Here is a 13,118-nt window from a genome sequence, read left to right as displayed (position 1 = left end):
GAATTGTATAATTGAGAACAAAGGAAGGTAGGTAGGGTTGGTCACCACTGCCTACTCTTTTGTGTCTTTTGTATTTCGTCCTATGTTCATGAATTACCTTTTCAAAAATAAATGATCAAAAATAAAAATCGATAGGAATAAATGAGATTGTCTAGGGACAGACTAGAGAAAGAAAGAGCTCAGTACTGAACTCTGGGTACCTCTCAACCTTTAAAGAGTAGGTAGAATTGAAGGATCTAGCAGAGAAGAGTGTATGTTATACTTAAATGTAAAGAGTGGATCTCTACCTGACTGCTCAGAAGTCTAGTAGAGGAAGGAGATGATATAGGAATATGGAGGTAGCTGGGCTTCGTGAAATCAACTTCAGTAAGGTTATGGTGCTGTAAGCGTCCTGAGGTGGGTTGAAGAGTACATGAGAGCTGAAGAAATAGAATCACCATTGTAGATAGTTGAAAAAGTTTGATGATGAGAGGGAACAGGGAAAGGGGTCGGGGGTGGGGGGGAGTGAAGCTAGAGGGGTCATGGAGTTCAGGGGAATATTTATTTCAGGGTAGGAGATGGTAGAGCAAATTGTGTGCCGCAGGCAATAAGCTTATGTGGAAAGGAAAATAATAGCCCAGGAGAGGAAGGGAATCATTGTCACAGGTGTCAAAAGTTCAGAAATAACAGAAGTAAAATTAATGAATCATAGAAGTAGTAATTAGTTTATTGTGCACACACCAGAAAGACAGTTTCCATACCAGACACCTTCAAACCAGAACACTGAATGAGGCTGAGGGTATATTGTTATAAAGCAGCTTATTGTGTGAGAAAGCAGTGGCTGTTTATTCTTCACAGTGACTGGTTATAGTGTTAGAGTTTTCTTCAATGACTGAAAATTGGTTAGTGGTTACCTCATACCCACCTTGGGAAACAGTTGTAAGTTTCGCTTTTGATTTCCAGAGGCATAAGCAAGAAATGATCCCTAGGTCAATTTAGCTTTGCTAAATAAACTAAATTAAGCTTTGTTTGTATGACCGAACTGGTTATTATCTGCTTAGGGAATTTTCAAGGCTGGTCTCCGTTTTTTATTTTAACCCAGAAAGGACAGTAGGTAAGGAAGGAAGAGGAGGGTTCAGTAGAAAAACTACAGGAATAGAATAGAAGTCGGTATGGATGAATGAGCTGTCCCTGAGAACTGAGAGGATGAGATTCAGAACAATGATGAAGGATTGCTTTAACAAGAAGGACACGAAACCTGTGAGACTGTTTCTCATTTTTGCAAGTCTCTGACAACGGCTTATAGAAAGCACTTGGGTTCTCATACCTGCTTCTGCATCCAGTGTCTTGCTATAGCATATGTTACATACCCGTGGGAAAACTCCACTGTAAATTTATGAGACAAGGAGAGTATGTCATGGTATTATGAGATACTTTTTTTCTAATCATCTGCTCTAGACCATTATTTTGAGAACCTCTGTTCTAGAATAAAGGATTTAGGAAGTTTTCCGTATTTGAATTATATGTAGTACTAAGAGGATGAGGTGATTAAATCCTTGATAAAAATAGTAAAAGATGTGGTGTAATTCTGTCTTGAGTCTCTTTTGAAGAACAAGAGCTTAGGAGAAAGAAGTTTGAAGTTGACTGTATTTTGGTTCATCTGTTTAGCTCAAGCTACACTAGTGCATAATTAAGTGTAGGTGACCTCAGGCCATATTCTTACCCTTCCTTGCTTTTAGGCAACAATATACCAGACCCGGTTTTAAATCTGTCCAGGCAGTATTTCACAGCCATCTTCTGTACTTTTTATTTACCACATGATAAAATACCTCGTTTCGTAAGTCTGTGTTTACAGGAATCTTAGAGAAGTAGAAAATCTGAAAAAGATGAGCAGGAAGTGTTTCCAATGAAAAAAGGAAGTCTTTGGAATCAGGAAGATTGTATATTTGAATCTCAGCTGGCAAACGGGAAAAATAACTACTTCTGGGGAGAACGTGAAATTCGAATGAGACTGTGAATTTAATAAATTCAGTGCCTGTAAATTTCTTTTTCTCTTTCCCCCACAATTAGAGAAACTGTTTTAAGGTTCTTAAAAATTTAGACCCTTTTGTCTCATTGCTTTAAGGGCATGAGATAAAAGTTACTATAGATAATGCGAAGGAATATTAGCTTAAATACTGGTTAATTTTCATTTTTTCATAAATTAGGAGGTATGTCCTTCTTATTTGTATCTTCATTGTATTTTGAAACTTAATATAGTTTCACAACATGAGTTGGCAGCAGCCTTGCTGACGGCTTTTAATATGAACACCTCCCTTCATAATGTGCCCTCTTGGTTGTGGATGTATCCTTGTGTTAGAAAATAATGAGACTTTACATCTGCATGTTTACCCAGAATTTTCACATAATTTCATTTAATCTTTGCCACTTTGTAAGGGTGTAAGTAGCATTCAAGAGTAGTTGATTTTTCTTTTAAGTTCTTAACTTTTCTCTGCTTTTTTTTTCTAGACAGTTCAGTTTGTTCAGGGAATTTTTGTTGAAAAATATGACCCAACGATAGAAGATTCCTACAGAAAGGTAAAATGTGAAACTTGTATACGCATGCTTACAAATAGTTCCTTAGGGCTTTAAAACTTGATCCACAGAACTGGTTTTTAAAAATAGTTTTTGAGAAGTGATACAGATGTTCTGTATCTGGTTTTAAAAATTTCACCAAGGGGCGCCTGGGTGACTCAGTTGGTTGAGCGTCTGACTTTGGCTCAGGTCATGATCTCGCAGTTTGTAGGTTTGAGCCCCACGTAAGGCACTGTGCTGACAGCTCAGAGCCTGGAGCCTCCTTTGGATTCTGTGTCCCCTCTCTCTCTGCCCCTTCCCTGCTCACTCTCTGTCTCTTTCTCCCTCCCTCAAAAATGAATAAACGTTAAAAAAAATTAAAAATAAATAAAAGTTTCTCCAAGACAGACTATTTCTCATAGAATACTACTTAGCTACAGAAAGCTCCGTGTTTGGTTACTGGTGAGTAAGGTGTTCTTTAGTGTGCACATTTTCCTGTGTTTTTTTTTTTTTAATTATTATTTATTTATTTATTTTACCGTTTATTTATTTTTGAGACAGAGAGAGACAGCATGAATGGGGGAGGGGCAGAGAGAGAGGGAGACACAGAATTGGAAGCAGGCTCCAGGCTCTGAGCCATCAGCCCAGAGCCCAGTGCGGGGCTCGAACTCATGGACCTCGAGATCGTGACCTGAGCTGAAGTCGGACGCTTAACCAACTGAGCCACCCAGGCGCCCCTTTAATTATTTTGTTTAAATGTTTTTTTGAGAGAGAGAATGCATGCATGCAGGCAGGGGAGGGGCAGAGAGAGAGAGAGAATTCCAAGCAGGCTCTGTGATGTCAGCACAGAGCCCAGTGCTGGGTTTAATCCCATGATCTGTGAAATCATGACCTGAGCCAAAATCAGGAGACAGATGTTCAACCAACGAATCCACCCAGGAGCCCCGGGGTTTTTTTTAACATAGCAAAATTGCACAGGAATATAGGTATATTTTTGACAACTCTTTTTTTGTGAACTTAATTTTAGTTTAGATCACTTTTGTGCTTGAAATTATCCAGTGACTGAATGTTTTTATTTTTGTTTAGTTTTATAGTAACTTTTAAAGATATTTCATCTTTAGCAAAAATTAGATACAGGATTCTGTATGATACTGTAATGGTGGGTACACGTCATTGCACATTTTCCCAACCCGTAGAATGTACAACACCAAGAGTAAAACCATAACATAAACTGTGGACTTTGCATGATAATGATGCCTGTATGTAGGTCCATTGATTTTAACAAATGTACCACTCTGGTGTGGGAGGCTGATGGTAGGAGAGGCTAGTGAGGAGCAAGAAGAAGGGTATATGGAAACACTGTACTTTCTGCTGAGTTTTGTTTTGCACCTAAAGCCCAAGTTCTAAAACATAAAGATTATTTAAAAGGAAGAAAAAATAGTCTTGACAAAAAATACTATTTTATTTCATTCTAAGACTAGAATTGTGGGGAATTTTCATAACTTTATTTCCCAAGTATGTTAAGGAGGGAGGCAGGGAATTAAACGTACCTTTCAACAAAGTGGAAAGGATTGAGTTGTTGGATGTTATAGAATTTACCTTTAATAGTGTTATAAGTTTTGTTAAATTAAGTAAGCTCATCCAGCCATACTGGCCAGAGCAGTTTCATTATCTGCAAGTTGGAAATAAACTTGTGTTCTAGATACCTTGAGAAACTGCAGACCTCATTCATTATTCATTGAGCATGCCCATTTACTGATGATGCTGATTATGCCACATTAGTCCCGTTTAGTGGTAGGACAGTTTGTAGCACCAAGCGGTGCTTCTCATCAACCCCTGATCTGACACAGAAGCATTTAAAATAGGCCTTAGGGGGGCGCCTGGGTGGCGCAGTCGGTTAAGCGTCCGACTTCAGCCAGGTCACGATCTCGCAGTCCGTGAGTTCGAGCCCCGCGTCAGGCTCTGGGCTGATGGCTCGGAGCCTGGAGCCTGTTTCAGATTCTGTGTCTCCCTCTCTCTCTGCCCCTCCCCCGTTCATGCTCTGTCTCTCTCTGTCCCAAAAATAAATAAAAAACATTAAAAAAAAAAAAATTTTAAATAGGCCTTACATGTTTAGAAGATAGTGTTGCAATACTAAAATTTCCCCCAAACAAGTTGCCGCCTAACGTTGTAACTACAAACAGATCTGTACCTAGAGTTCTGAAGATTTAACACTTTTTTAAATCCCTTCTTGATTAAAAATTTTCTGCACAGTTGATAGTTCCTGCTGTCTTTAGTCCAACCTTCTTTTAGGTTATAAAACACTGGGGAACTACAACTCAGTATATAAAATTTCACCTAATGCACACAGCTTTTCCAAAGAAGTACCTTTTTCTTAAAGTCTTGAGGACTATATGAGTTCAGTGTTACTCTTTTTAGCACCTCTGTGTTCCCCTTACCTCTTTTTTTTTTTTTAAATTTATTTAGTTTGAGAGAGCATGAGTGGGGGAGGGGCAGAGAGAGGGAGAGAGAATCCCAAGCAGGCCCGACGTGGGGCTCTGTGTCACGAACTGTGAGATCATAACCTAAGCCAAAATCAAGAGTCTTAACTGACCACTTAGGTGCCCCTCCCCTTATCTCTTAAAATTTTCCAATGTATTAAATTTAGGGTATATTTTAGTAAAACTTTAGCAACTTGAACGTGGTAAGTTGGCTGAATTTTCTTTACTCTAAAATCTTACCTGTATTTTGAGCTATTTAATACTTTTTCTTCAAAGATCATATAAATATACATATTTTTATACATTTTTATTTCTGTCAGAACTGTACCTATTGTGATTTTTCTTAAACAGAGAATATAACCATTGCCTTCTAATAGTAACAAAAATCATTACTCAGTTTACAGTGGTCAGAAACTATCTAAACTCAGCATTAGCGGTCCTGCTTCTGTAGTATTAATAGAACATGCTTGAGACCTCCTGCTCTTTATTCCACTAAGTCAAGTCTCAACCAGTATAGCAAACTCCTGGTGAAAGGCTTTGTAGTTGTTAATAGGTACTTGGAGTGAAGAGGTGGCAGGAAAACAGACTGACATTTTGATTTGATAATACTTTTCATTTTTCCTCCCTTCTCCAACAGCAAGTTGAAGTAGATTGCCAACAGTGTATGCTTGAGATCCTGGACACAGCAGGAACAGTAAGGATGTTTTCTCTTTTTTTGATAAATTTTAGTTAGTGAACAGATTTTGTCATCTGAATAGTTCCTCTGAGTAAAGTAAAAGTAATCACTCTGATTAAGAAGAAATTACCTAAAGGTAGGGCTTCTTAGATTTTCTTACAGCTGCTTCCAACATGTACTTAATACCCACGTATCAGTCTCAAATTGTATGTCAGGTTTACCTCCCAAATGTGTGTGTTGGGTATCTTCTCCTTATATGGAGGTAAAGATTATCCTATTACTGCTTTTAACAAAAGATATTTTAAATCCAGAGTTGTAATTAAGGTAGGTATTTCTCTGGGTTCATTCCTACCCTAAGGTAGGAATCTGTCTCTTGGCACCATAGTCACTATTTTTTATCAGAATTGTTTTTGCTTTTTTATTAGCATTTTAACATTCCAGGGGGCTGGTGACAGAAAATCTGACAAAAATCTTCAGGATTATTTTGAGCCTCATTTTTCTCCTCTTTAAATGAGTATTGTATAATGACATTAGTATATCATAGCATGCTTATAATGATCAAATGAGATAATGATTATAAATCACTTGGCACAATGCCTGTTATGTAGTATGAGCTCCAAGTATTTGCTTTTATTTTCATTGCCTTCCTTTGTCATCTCCTGTATAATTTTGTTATTAATTACTGATGATTTCCTGTTATACTGCCACAAAAGAATGCACACATTAAGCGATTTTTTTTTTTTTCTCCATATACATATATATAGACTTTCCCTGTTAGGCAGTTCTAAGCTTTAAAATGGATGCTATTCTTAAATATTATAAGTTGTTTAAAATTTAGCACAAATTTTCCAAACAATTTCGTAGATGATATAGTTTCATGTCATTAGGAAAAGCATGTAAGTAGGCTGGAGCAGTTGTAATACTAATTAAACTGTATGTTTCCATTCTTTTGTGGGAAAATGGGTCTTGATTCCAGGAGAAAGCTTGGGATCATTAGAACTACATCTTTCTTAGATCTGCTGACTCACTGTCTCCCCCTTTTGTAATTCCATCTCCCCAGTTTCCTTAGCTTCTGAATCAGCAGTCATTCCCCTGTGTTCCCAGACACCCCAAAAGTTAAAGAATACTTACCCCATTCATCACCTCCACAAGTGTGCGAGGATTCTTTTTTCTTCCTCTTGTCCAAATTAAGAAGTTCTTTACCGGAGATATCTTTCTCCAGTATCTTAGTTGTCTGTGTCCCCAGTGCCTTGCATGAAGCTTGGAAAGTAGTTGATGTTCATTAATCGTGTCCCAGATCACTCCTTACTCCTTGAAGATTTTGGCTCACTTTCTCCATCGCTGCTTCAGTTAGAATTCTTGGTGATTTTAGTATCCAAATAGAATCTATATGGCATTATAGATGATCCATTTCCCTTGGCCTATCAGTGTCTTTTCTTTCCTTTTTTTCAACCGACGGAGCCACCCAGGTGCACCGGTCTATCAGTGTCTTGATCTCCGTGCTGCTTCAGCCATTCACGCCCATGGTCTTCCCTAAACTATGTGATTACCAATAACTGTGACACAGCCTTCATCTTATTTTCAAGCATCCCTCTCTCCACTCACCACCTCTTGTTTTTCCTTCTCACTTCCTTTTATACCTTCAACTTCCCTGGAACCTGCAGTATGTTTATCCCATCGTCTTTGATCATCCTCATATCCTAACCCCCTTTTCACATCGATTCAAGTCTGTGGTGGACTGTCATTATTCATGATCTGCCCTCTGCATGTATCCTCAGCTCCCTTGGACTTTTCAGCAACCTCTGACTCAGTTGATCACTACCCTCTGTACAAATTGTATTCGTTTGGCTTCCAGGAAGCAACACTTGGTTGGCTTTCTCCCTCTCTCATTGGTTAGTCCTGAGTCTCGTTTCCTGATTCGTCTTCATCTCCCAACCCCTTAGTATTGGAGGCCCTAAGGATTCAGTACTTGGGACTTCTCTTTTCTAGCAATACTTCTTGGAGGTCATCTTTAGTAGCATCAAAATAATTTAATTAGGATCTATATGTAAAAGGGACCTACATACAGTTTTCTGAATGACAGAAAAACCGTGTTAAAGTGGTTTAAGATCTCCCTTCTGATTCTTCAGTTCATTGTCATGGTTTCTAGTCATGTAAGTAGGGAACAAGAACATTCACCTCAGTTTCTAGAAACTGTAAAATAGGTCTTAGGTTTCCTATCATGATAACGTGTAGGAAAAAATTCAGTAGCTCACTTTTGTGATTATTCTGATATAAATTGTTCTAGTATTCACTCAAGAAATCATATTTATAATTGCACTTTTTTTTATTATAGGAGCAATTTACAGCAATGAGGGATTTGTATATGAAGAATGGCCAAGGGTTTGCACTAGTATATTCTATCACAGCTCAGTCCACGTTTAATGACTTACAGGACCTGAGGGAACAGATTTTACGGGTTAAGGACACAGAAGATGTAAGTATATTTCTCTCTATAAGACATACTGCTCTTTCTCTGTGGCCAAATAAAAAGTGTCTGTTTTTCTGTTAAGAGGATTTGGAGGGTATCTACCACATACCTAAAAGAGTCCCTGTGATCAGAAAATTTTTACAACTTTCTAAATTTACTTGCAAATTATATGCTAAGATAGAAAAGGAGGGCATGTATGGTAAAGTGCTCATTGTGCTGTGTGTTAATAAATGCAGTAGGCAAGGAAGAGGAGTCAGAATACTTGGTAGAAGAAGTGGGGGACTCGAGTTGAGCTTTGAAAGGTGGTAGTTATGTCAGAAACAGTGTTCAGAGAACATTAGTAAGAACCATAGTGGTATGTTCCATTTCTAAAATTCTGTTGGTAGTGTTTACTTACAGTGTTTTCCTTTGAATTATGTTGAGGATTTTCATTAGCTGCATTTTTATATTTTGTACATTTTATTTTTGTTATAGAATTCTTATTTGATGAATGGCATCATTGCTCTTGTACCTTTTTGCAAAGATGAAATACATACTTTACATGTTTACCTCAATTTTGAACTACAGAGAGTTCCTTTTCAGTTGTCTAAATTGGGATATAAAATTTCATGTGTACCTTTCTTTCTGTTTTCCTGTGTTCTCTCTCATTATTAATGGGAACATACGCACCTGCTCAGGACCTCAACTTTGGGTAATACTGTAGGCGGAAGGGATTTCTACCATATGACTCATTACCAACCGTAACCTAATGAATAGTTCTCTTCTTTGCCATGACTAATTTATCGAAGAGACTTCTGTTTTCGTAGGCAATTACATGCAAATCACTGAACTCTGGTAATGTGAACCTCTCTATTCCGTGTAATAACTGAAAAAGATGGAGCTGTAGGTCTAGTATGTTTCGCCTGACTTGTGATGATTGTTTGGAACACAAGATCCACATGTGCCTTCAGTCCTTTCTTGGGTGTAGTGTCCATCACCTCACAGATGACTTTGTTCTGTGGACACCTTTTATCTAAGGACGTTACACAGTTTTGTTAGCGACTTGTTTAATTGGCAGTTGGGACAGCATTTCTGGCATGGGGAGAAAGGGAAGGCATAGCTGCTTCGCGGCTGTATTTTTATTGTTTGTCCTTTTTTAGCATCTCACCTAAACTGGTCTTCAGATCTGGACGTCAGATACAGAAGTAGAACCTGTCGCTTGGGTTGGTCTTGCCACTACTTCTGGTGTTCGTTGGACCTGTGAGGTGAAGCACTTAAACCACGCTTAGGACCAGTGGAGACATTCTTCTCTGTATTGCAGGAGCTGCCTTTCCCTTCAGATTTTTGTACTTGGAATTCAGCTATTAGTAGTAGTCCACATGACACTGTTGCGATTATAACCTTAAAATAATTTAGCAAGTGAGCATAGTAGGGTCTCTTCCATATTTTTTCTGTCTCTTCTCCCTCCATCTACCTTCTTTCCCTCAATACGCATACAGTACATATTATTTCTTTAAGTACTTGGTGAAGCTTACGATCCTAATTAATCCATTTCAATTGGTGACAGGTAGTTGCTTACTTAGAAGAGTAACAAGTATGCTAGTGCTCATATTATGTTTTGTCCTTCCCACAGGTTCCAATGATTTTGGTTGGCAATAAATGTGACCTGGAAGATGAGCGAGTAGTTGGCAAAGAACAGGGTCAGAATTTAGCAAGACAGTGGTGTAACTGTGCCTTTTTAGAATCTTCTGCAAAGTCAAAGATCAACGTTAATGAGGTAACCTACATCTGCTAGGCAGCACAAACAAGTGCCTTTTTAGTTACCTTTCTTTTAAGTTAACAGCCAAAACCAAGTTTTTTGAAGAAAAAATTTTGTTCTAAGCAGTCTTGATTCTGTCAGTCTATACAGAACTCTAGGTAATTGCTAGAAACCATATTCCTTCACTTGCATAACATCACTTTGATGACTAATGAGGACACTTATGTTTACCTTATCGGCATAGAGAAAGTTTAAGTTAAACAATGTGTTTAAAGTCCCACTAAGCTTCTGAATGATATGCGGTAGGTGAGAAATGTCATATTACCCTTGTATTGTAACAGTTACCTATGCACATATGTGTGAAGAGGTTGTAAAGTCAAGTAGGAAAATACAAAAATCAAAGTAGTTATTGAGCTTATCAACTTATGTTATACAGTTATTACCTCATGGATATCACAGAGTTGGGTGTTTTGAGTCCTGCTTTCCTTTGGTTTCTGACTCAAAAGGAGGTTTTGGGAGCATGGATATGGAACTGTAGTTCACCCAGTCATTGAGGCCTGATACAGCAGGTGCACAAGGCTTTTTTTGTCCATGACTCAAGCTTTCCACTATCTTGAGAACATAGCTGTGACAGGAATGCTTAACAAGTACACCCGCCTGCCTGGGTGTAAATCCAGTACCCTACTGGATCCCTAAAAGATCAGCCCAGGTCCACCTGCCCCCACCAACCAACCAAAATTTAAGAGATTGTCTTTGCATCTGTTAGTTTTAACATAAGCTTCTTTAAAAAAACAAAAACAAAAACCAGAGTAGGCTTCTTTCTTCCACAGTAGCACAGAAGTCTTCACTTGCCAGTTTGCTGGTCATTTGTGGCATCACAGGCAATCAGGCAGAATTCAGTTCATTTACAACATGGGTGAGAGTTGAGGGTGCATTAGGTTATCCGCATCCTGTGCGTTTGCTATTCCTCTCTGGCCTTTGCTTCTGTAGGTCACTTTTCGTTGACTTAATATTATTATAGTTGTGGACTACTGTCTGAGTTTTTTTTTTAATATTTATTTATTTTGAGAGGGAGAGTGCAAGCAGGGGGAGGGGCGGGGGGGACATTGACAGAGGATCTGAAACGGGCTCTGTGCTGACAGCAGAGAGCTCTGTGCGGGGCCCAAACTCACGTAGCGGGAGATCATGACCCGAGCTGAAGTAAGACACTCAATTGATTGAGCCACCCAGGAGCCCCACTGTTGTCTGAGTTTTAAAATGACTGAGTTACTTTCAACATCTGACAGGCAAAAAAATTAAGCTTGCTGCAAATCCTGTTTTCAAATAACCAAGAATGTCAAAGCTTGCTCTTACAGGTAAAACCAATTTTTATAAGCACATAAGAATTGATAAATTTCATTTTTTGTGTGCCTCTGTGTCTGGCAGTGTGTTAGGCATTGGGGTAGTAGTCATCCAGACACTGTTCCTGCCCTAAAATTTACCTCCTAGTGGAGAACAAGTCCTAGTGAGATCTTCACCTGTCATTTCTTTTTCACTGCCAAGTAAACAAAAAGGAAGTATGATATGCTTTTAGCTTCAGCTTTCTCTGTTGTGGAATTACAGCTTCACAGATGTTATTTTGAAAAATGTGGCTCATAAAATTTTAAGTTTTAGTGCAGTCTTTTCTCAAAAAAAGCACTTTGAGATAAAAAGCATTAGGATTGATGCATGAGCTTGGATAGGGAAACAGTAGAGCAGGGTCACCATCTGCAGGATGATTGGTCTTAGGGATCTGGCTCCTTGCTGTCCCTGTTCTCGCTCTCACTGGTACCTACCCACCAAGTTCATAGGGCTCAGCTGGGGCTGGGTTGGGCCAGGGTCCAGTGAGCACAGCAGACAGGAGGTGTTCCTTACCTTTTAAGCATCCCATGTTTGTGGGAACCCCCGTGCCGCTTGCTGCACCTCTCTCTGGGTGCAGTTTCCAGTGCAGCAGAGGTCCTTTTTCAGGACAGTCTTGTTCCAGTCAGCCCTCGACGTGAGGCTTTATTAGACAAAAATGGAAGCAGTAAAACAAAATGGAATAGATTAGCTAGTTTAAGGATCTTAACTCTTTTGAGGGACATACAAATTTCATGCTAGAGTATAATGTTTGAGTTTCTTTTAATGTCTCTCTCTTTATAGCCTGATAATCCAGCTACAGAGTTCCTTTGATAGAAACAGCTATCCTCCGACAGCTAATGCTTTGTAAATATATGAGTGATTTCTGTTGGACTTAAAAATTTGAAATCACACGGGGACATACTGCTTGGCTAAGTAGCCCTCTAATTCTCTGATACCTACATCAGAATGTATATATGTTTTAACTCTTATCCACACCATTTTTGGTATGTTCTGGAACTAGGACATAGCAATACCAGAATCACATCAGTCTTAATCAAGAACTAATTGTTCTTTGCTGAGGCTGGAATAATAATCTTGAAATACATCAAGACATCCCAACTGAGAATGGCAGAGGGTTTGAGGAACTCCTCTGTGTTCCCTTTAGATTTTTCTGTAGTTCAGAGAAATGGGGAAGAACCTAGGCTGAGGACCCTGAGCATATCTAACCAAATACTTAACTATAGTTCGCACTTGCCTTCATCATATAACCAGCCGTGGCTGTGAGGTGGGCAGTGTTTGCCAAAGTTGTTGAGGATATTATTACAAAATCAGTCAGTGTAGTCCCAGACACCCAGAACTGCTGGCATGAACAAACGTGTGGTTTTGATTCTTCGACTATTTTAGTTTATCCATTTACTTATTTTTTATCTTACAGCTTCTTCATTGAAGCTAGGGAACAAAGGAGAACCTGTTTGTGGCTTTTCCACATTAGGTTTTTAAAGGGTTTCAGAGTTGTGAAACAAACTGCCATGTTGTCCATATATCCTGTGTTTTTAACTTTCTTAGAAATAAGATAATAGAGAAGTTAAATGGTTTGAAGAAGATGGGAGTGGGGAGGATAAAGCAGAAAGAAAAAAATATAAACGAATCACAGCTTTGGGATAAATCACTGAGTAGTGTTTGTTTTTTTTTTTTCTTTTTAACGATTTAGTCTTCTAATCTGAGGACCATTTTAAAAAGTAAATAGAAATTGTTTTATCTGAGCACCATCTTAAAGAAATGGAAACCAATGATTTAAAAAATATTTTAAAATTTATTGAAAATATGTAAGAACAATAAGAATTTCTGTTTACTCTTCCTCCA

The 13,118-nt window shown here is 38.5% G+C and overlaps 1 protein-coding gene across 5 annotated transcripts in view; it reads left to right on the top strand.

The window, feature by feature from the left end:
* RAP1A (RAP1A, member of RAS oncogene family) overlaps window positions 1-13,118 on the top strand; it is a 78,491-nt gene that overhangs the window by 59,611 nt on the left and 5,762 nt on the right. For 4 of the 5 annotated variants that reach the window (XM_053891216.1, XM_053891206.1, XM_019457837.2 and 1 more), the window contains exons 3-6: window positions 2,488-2,556; window positions 5,650-5,706; window positions 8,024-8,164; window positions 9,771-9,914. In XM_053891216.1, the coding sequence (XP_053747191.1) occupies window positions 5,677-5,706; window positions 8,024-8,164; window positions 9,771-9,914 (315 nt within the window). In that variant the 5' untranslated portion in view covers window positions 2,488-2,556; window positions 5,650-5,676. The remainder of the gene's footprint in view (window positions 1-2,487; window positions 2,557-5,649; window positions 5,707-8,023; window positions 8,165-9,770; window positions 9,915-13,118) is intronic. The other variant, XM_053891212.1, reaches the window with a different exon arrangement.

This window comes from Panthera pardus, unplaced genomic scaffold (genome assembly GCF_024362965.1).
Source record: "Panthera pardus isolate Hobbes unplaced genomic scaffold, ASM2436296v1 HiC_scaffold_11, whole genome shotgun sequence".
Lineage (NCBI taxonomy): Eukaryota > Metazoa > Chordata > Mammalia > Carnivora > Felidae > Panthera > Panthera pardus.
Note: the sequence above shows the minus strand (reverse complement) of the source record. Positions and strands in the feature narration are given on the sequence as shown.